The following is a 7,142-nucleotide window of genomic DNA, read 5'->3' on the forward strand; positions in this document are numbered from 1 at the left end:
GGTAGTTGGAGGTAAATGAAATAAAATAAAATAACTATACAAAAGTATGTTTCATATTTATATACGCATCTTTGAGAAATCGCTATCAATTTCAAATCAACACGACTCCATACTCAATGTCTTGAAGCAATCAATGTCTTGAAGCAATTACTCTACAACCCACCTTGGAAGATTATGCACTATTTGGAGCAATTAATGGAGAAACCTTCCTCACCAATTCTTCAATTGGAGGAAACAAGAATTCAAAGAGCTTGGTAGGAAATCTGACAGATAATTATTCATGTGTGTTTATATACATAAATAGTTAAAAATATTTACAAAATTACATTTTTTATAAATGATAGACCATGATAAGATAAACTCACATAGACATCTATCAATGTTAAACTCTATCTAGATCTATCACATATGAGAAGTAAAATTCAAAAATATTTGTAAATAAGGTAGCTATACTTTTACTATATTTGAAAACATCTTTAAATTAAATATATTTAAAATTTAAAAAAATAGCTGGATTTATAATATTATATTTCTAAATACATTTTTTTTATATAATTTTGCATTGCAAAATTTGAAGTCGAAAATATGAGGAAATAAAAATATAATTTATTTTTTAAAAAATTACACTAAGGATCACGAAATTTAAAAACAATTTTCACACAACTAATCTAAAAACATAAAATAAAATTTAGATTACCAACCAAATAGGCCTAAGTTTTTGTACATGCATAAAAATGAGCAACTTTGTTGAAGGTCTTTATGATTCTATACAAATAATATGAAAAATAAAATGTCAAGTGTGAGACTTAAACCATGTTCTAGAGGGGTTGGAAGACTAATTTAATTATAGCCAACTATTAATATTAATACATCAGATTTTCTTCAAATATATATTATATAACAAGTCTAAAATTGAGGAGCGGCTCGAGCCCTAAGCCTAAATTCACCTGTTTTCAAGTCTAACGTTCATTGCCCATGGCAAATTGTTTCACTAACTTAGACGAAGGCGTTATACAAAACGAAGGGTCAACTTAATCCCATATTGTTGACCTTGACAAAACATTAATAAAGCCATAGCTACTTATCCATTCAACAAAGCTGAAATGGTTAGAACTCTAAGACTGCATTTCTGTTGTGAACTTTGCACTATGCTAATAACAATCTTTGAACAACACATACAAAATATATAAGACAAAGCCATCTAGAAACTATCCAAAATATAAACACCATCCTAAAGTAATACCTAACCTAATAGGAGGAGGGAAGAAAAACGAGAGGGCACTTAGAAGCCATCTATGGATAATGATCCTGATATCAACGTTAAATTAAACTAATTGGTTACCTCTTACCAACTGCAGGTTTCTTCTTCTTCTTACTTTGTTTCGCCAACAGCAGGGTAAACCGAGCGAATCCCGACTTCTTTCTTTTTCCAAATGTCTGCTTCTGGCTAATATCTTTTTCAACCTTCTTAAAAGAAGATGCATCACCACTTTGTTTGCTCAGCATCTGACCAAGAGACATCTTTCTTCCAACCGAGCTTTTCTCAGGGAGTGTTACTGTTTCAAATTCTTCGGAAGGTAGTAGCTTCTGGCTTAGTATTTGTCCTATAGAAAGAGTTGGCTTCAAGACAGGTGTTGGTTCGTCACTCACCATGTTCACTCCGTTTACATCAAGTAGCCTAGAATCTCTTTTCAAGTGAGAAGGGCAAGCATTCTTAAACTTGGTAGAGTTTTGAACGGTACGCTTTTTCTGACCATGATCTGACCTCCATTTGCGAAGCAATTCTTCAACTGCAAGCTTTCCCTGATTTGCATCATCCACCCTGCTCAGAGCAGCTTCCAGTGCAATTTTACTTGTTTTGAGTTCCTCAGAAGCTCTCTCTGCCTGATTCAAGATGTCCATTTTCGATGTGTTTGCAGCATCAACTAGTTGCATGACGTCTATAACTCTCTTTCTGCATTGTTCTTTAGCTTCACAAGCTTTAAGAGTAAGAGTAAAATATTCCTCTGACGAAAGTGTTACCCTTTCACCTCCATGAGTTAGTGAAAAGTCACTCGATGGATTTCCATGCTTGGTTAAGATCATGATCTCAGAGAGAGCAACAGCTTCTGCTGCTCTAGCAGCTTCCTTCATTTTTCTGGCTGCAACCAACTTGACTTGAGCTGTTTTTAGCATGGCCTTGTTCTGTTCAATCTCAATTTCCATTCTCGAAACTTCAAGTCTGGCTGCTTCCCTCATTTTCTTAAACTTCTCTGCCTCCTCACTCAATTCATGAAGCTCCTTTGAAATCTCTAAAGGGTTATCCGGAAAACCTTTTGCCTCGGCATCTTTTACCACTCGTAATTTCAGTTTCGTTTGGTTTAGCTCTTTCTCAAGGGCTGATATATTGGACGAATTCTGGGCTAATCTCTCTTGAATTTTCTCAAGTCCAGTTCTTTCTTTCTCTAGTTTTTTGTTAAAAGATTCAACGGAAGCTCGAAGATCAGCAATATTACTAGGTGTCCTAGTAAGATTTAACTTCGCCTGTTCCAATTCCATAAGAATTAAACCGGGTGCTGGAGGGGAGATTTGCTCATTCTGACCTTGACTGTCAGTAGGCCGAAGGTTTTCCTTAACTGCTTCTTGAGCAGCAGTTGCATTTATATCATCTCTCTTTGTGTCTTGAGTCACACTGACTTCAAATGCTTCTTTCCGCAGCTTCAGTTTCAAATCTTCCACGATCCTCTTGGTTGCTTCAAGTTCTTTTAATACTTCCAGGGTCTCCCTTTCTTTGACAATCAATTCACTCTCCATGTTCATTGCCTGCTTCTCCAGTATTGTAGCGTCAATGTCAACCTCGTCTTTATCATCCTATTGATGATGAAGAAGAAGAAAAGAGAAAAGAGAAAAGAGAAAAGAGAAAAGAGAAACGCTGGATTAGCGGATATGATTGTTGAGAGAAGCAAATATAGCTATTTTCTGAGTAATATCAATCACAATAATAAATCTTTTACAACCGTTTCAGAGACCCACTAATCTACACAGAGGCACATTGCATTTCCAAGCACAAAGAACATTAAGAGAGTGTTTGGGGCCTTGGAGGGTGCGGATTCAGAATTGAGCCTGTCAATGTAATGCTCGAGAGAAACAGTGAAGTGTTTAAAAAGCCTTGGGTTGAAAAACCTAGTTTGAGCTTTGCGGAATTCTAAGGTGAACCATTTGGAGTAGGTTTAGGACATGTTTGAGAGTGATTTTAAAATTGCTAAAGTCACTTTTTTTTTTCATTTTTAAAATCACTTTAAGACAGTTTTTAATCACTCAAAATTGATTTGATATGAAAATTGCATTTAAAAGTGTAAAATTAAACACTAGATTGATTTGTGTGACTGGAACTGAGGAGCATATTTTAGAGTAATTTTGAACATGACAAAAGTAATTTTAACAATTTCAAAATCAATACCAAATATGCACTTAAGTATTGCAGAGTCATATAGGTTTGTCCAACAAACTCAAGGCTTGAGAAGTGCACGAGACAAACATGGTTTTAGACAAACATGCTCAATATGAAACCACCAAAACCCAAACTCTCACTCAAACACCCCTAGGAGTATGTGTTTGGCATCATAGGCCTTGTAATGTTGAGCATGGAGGTTTGGCATCTTAGGATTGAAAATGTTAAACTTAAGCCTGGAAGGACTCTGAAAACCTATGCTTTGAATCTAAGTTGAGGAAGCCCAGGTTTAAGAAAACTATGATGATCTGAATTTGGGTGGAGCACCCGGAGCAGTTTGGTAGATGATATGTAAACAGCTTGACAAACTCGAGGTGCAAACATGAGTTCAGCATTTTAAGCTACACCTAACCAAATCTAAACCCTCACCTCAAACACCTTATGATCTTTAGACCTCAAGGCTCTAACACAAAATCACTTCGATTTTATGATGTTACCATAGAAATAAGACCCCAGTTTAACAGTCAAATCAAAGAGTTGAAATTAAAATTGGCTACCTTCAAACATCCTAACCAATTACCACTGCCACTACAACGGAGACCCCCAAGCCGACACCCACCTAAAAAAAGTTTGGAAAAAAAAAAACAGGGAGAAGAAAGAACATGATCTAAGAAAGAGCAGTAAACTTTTCATGATGTAGAATCATTGATCATTTCTAGGAATGAGAAGTAAGCTTTACAAATTTCTCAATGGTGAGTCATCGGAAAATCAGTCAAAAGAAAGCAATCCAAGATTTTCAGATAAGAACAATCCAATCTGCTTTTGCACAGCATGCAAAGAGCACATGGCAAATAGACAACAACTCAAACTGGAAATCAGACCTCTAGTTTTACCCTATCTACGAACTCCCCACTAAGCATATCAACACCTCAAAAGAATACCTCCAAGACACAACAACAAAAAAACAACAAGAACGGTCAACAAGAACGGCCAGTATACATAACAATGCATAAATTAGCAGAAATATTTGAAACAGAAACTGTAAATACAAACAAAATCCCACATTCAAGAATGAGAAGAAAGAACCTCAGGTTCAGATAGGTGGGTGTAACTTTGAGTATGAGTAGGAGTATGAGAATGAGAGGGTTTCCAAAATCCGCTTCCGCCAAACCTACTGACGGCCTCTTTGACAGACTCGAAGGGAGCGGAAGTATCAACCTCCGCCCTAAAGGCAGCGCCACCTGTTTCCCCCATCCCAGTTAGCGAAGCGAGAAAATGGCATGAAGAAACTAGGAGTTGAATTTTTGTGGTGCTGGAAAAACACTGTGGATGACAACATACGACATTTTAGGGATCGAGTAAAAGAAATGTAAAAAGAAGGGAAAAAACGGAGGAGAAGAAGAGTGAGAAGGGAAATTGAAAGGAGAGGTAGAAAGTGTTGGTTAGATGAGGAAATAACAATGGGGTTTGGTTGAAGCGAGATAAGAGAGTACAATGCAGTGTTGGTGTATGAATGAATGTTCACTGTGTGTCTGTTTTCTTAGAGCCAAACGAAGAAGAGGGAAAATGGATTTTTTCTTTTTTTAATTTTCTTTTCTTTTTGCCGACTCTCTCTCTCTCTCTCTCTTCTTCTTCTTCTTCTCTTCTTTAGTTCAATTTTCACGTGAATGAAAATCTGCTTCTCTCACTAATTTCATTCTCATTTTTTTCCCATCAATTTTAAATCCATTTTTTTAAAAATATAATGTCAAAAATTATATAGGGAATAAGTATAGTAAAAATATGATAGCACCTCCCGTATTCCATCCACGACTAGGTTAAGTCGGATACACAACAACAAGACATTGATGTGAAATTGTTTATGTTACTAATGAAATATTTCTATGTTCTAACTGTTCTTTATTTTATTTTTGTTTTAGGAAATTTGCACATGAAATCTAGTCCTATTAATCTTATTAATTTGTATCAACAATCGTCCTATTGCTTACAATCTGCCTGGGATACTTCTTCTACTATGGGTTTGAGTTGTCGGAAGAGAGAGAGGCAACATCACAGCATACTATCTCTTTTGATTAGCCTATTGCGTCATATGTAGAGGTTGCTGGATTTCTTGAAGTTTCTCAAATGGGATTCATGCAATTGAATTGACGCCTCACTACTACTTTAGTAGAATGTTATTGGAAACTGGAGCTCCAAACATTTCATATGTCTTGTGGAAAATGCATCATCACGTTGTAGGATGTCGTGATCTAGTTGGGGTTAGTGGTGGACAAGGAGCCTATTGCACGATCGTTAATAGAGTATATATCACGATGTGTCATACATGTCATGATCATTGTGCACAAGGAGAAGAACACATGAGTCAACTGTATCGCATTTGATGACGCTTACTATTATTACATTGTAAGAATTTTAATATGATTTGTTTTCTAATTTTATATCATGCATATTATTTAATTACATTATTTGCAATCGTTCAAAATAATTTTGTTTAAAACGTACATAAATTACTCGGTGGACACGATTTACAAGGCTTGAGTTCAATGTGTGATCAAACCTTGAAAAATATAGAACATATTATTCATCAAACAAGACAACTCAAAGTTGCATACATGGATAGAAGACGTATTCGACGTAGACGATGGAAGGGTGAGGATGTTACGTTGTAGAGGGAGATCAGAATTATGTTTAGTTTGTAATTGTAAATTTTAATTTTAATGAACTTCAATTATGAATGTAGAATTATACAAATTTGAATTCTTGTTTGCACAAAAATCATGGATATATTAGAAACTCTTTTTAAAAAAATCTTGAAAATTAAAATGTCACTTAAAAGATGTATAATTTTCTCTTCTATTTTTCAAATTGTCAACTGAAATAGTTTAAAATGTATAAACAAATGTGTTGCTTCAAATAATTATCATTTATACTTCAAATTCAAATGATAACTTATAGATTAATTCTTTTTTAAGGAAAGTCGTGTACCAAATTTTAATTCAAACTAAAACTAAAACAATCTATCCATTATATACAAACTATTATTACTCAACTATAACATCCAATTATCAAATGATTATAATAACTCTAATTATCCCATCACCAGTAGAGTTGAGGAAGGAAGTATAAATTGATGTGAAGTTCACAAAGAAACCAAATATTTATGGAAAAATGGAGATTCTCTTTTAATTCCTTCCTCTTGTTCCTTTATTTCTTCAATGGACAATGGATCTCTATGTGTAGCTCCTAGAATGGCAAAGAACCAAACTCTAATCCATTAAAAAACAACAAACTTTACATAGCTTTCCTCCTAAATTTAAATGATGGGTCTGAAGATTTTTGAGAAATTTTATGGATTTGAATGGTTTGATAGAAGAGGAAAGTTAGAAAGGAGAAGAAGGAGAGAAAGGAGGTAAGATATATCTAACACAAACGTTATTTTCGAGTTTTATTAATTCCACAGGAAGTAGGAACCAAAAAGTTAACATTTTAAAGCAATTCCTTTCAAGTATAAGCACCATAATAGTATTATTAACATACAAATTAATATGTATTATTTTAATTCACCTAATTTTACCAATTCATCGACTAATATTCTAAAATAAACTTCGGACACTTAAGTGTCACTTTTGAAACTTTAGAGACCAAATAGACATCAACTTTCAAATACACTAAAATACTCATGAAAATTTAAGAGTATTTTAAAACAAAATTC

At 34.4% G+C, this 7,142-nt stretch overlaps 1 protein-coding gene across 1 annotated transcript; it reads right to left on the reverse strand.

Annotated features, from left to right (window-relative positions):
* Positions 1-932: 932 nt before the first annotated feature.
* LOC116406389 (WEB family protein At2g38370-like) lies at positions 933-5,066 on the reverse strand. The gene is made up of 2 exons (XM_031890103.1): positions 4,517-5,066; positions 933-2,850 (listed from the first exon to the last, which is right to left on the reverse strand). The coding sequence occupies exons 1-2, from the start codon at positions 4,682-4,684 to the stop codon at positions 1,339-1,341; spliced, it is 1,680 nt and encodes a 559-aa protein (XP_031745963.1). The 5' UTR covers positions 4,685-5,066; the 3' UTR covers positions 933-1,338.
* Between the last annotated feature and the right edge of the window lie 2,076 nt (positions 5,067-7,142).

Source organism: Cucumis sativus, unplaced genomic scaffold (assembly GCF_000004075.3).
Source record: "Cucumis sativus cultivar 9930 unplaced genomic scaffold, Cucumber_9930_V3 scaffold94, whole genome shotgun sequence".
Classification (NCBI taxonomy): Eukaryota; Viridiplantae; Streptophyta; class Magnoliopsida; order Cucurbitales; family Cucurbitaceae; genus Cucumis; species Cucumis sativus.

Coding starts and splice junctions, on each gene's coding strand:
- LOC116406389 (XM_031890103.1), bottom strand. CDS start 4,684: ATGGGGGAAACAGGTGGCGCTGCCTTTAGGGCGGAGGTTGATACTTCC. Junction 2,851..4,516: donor CCCACCTATCTGAACCTGAG/GTTCTTTCTTCT, acceptor CATCATCAATAG/GATGATAAAGACGAGGTTGA.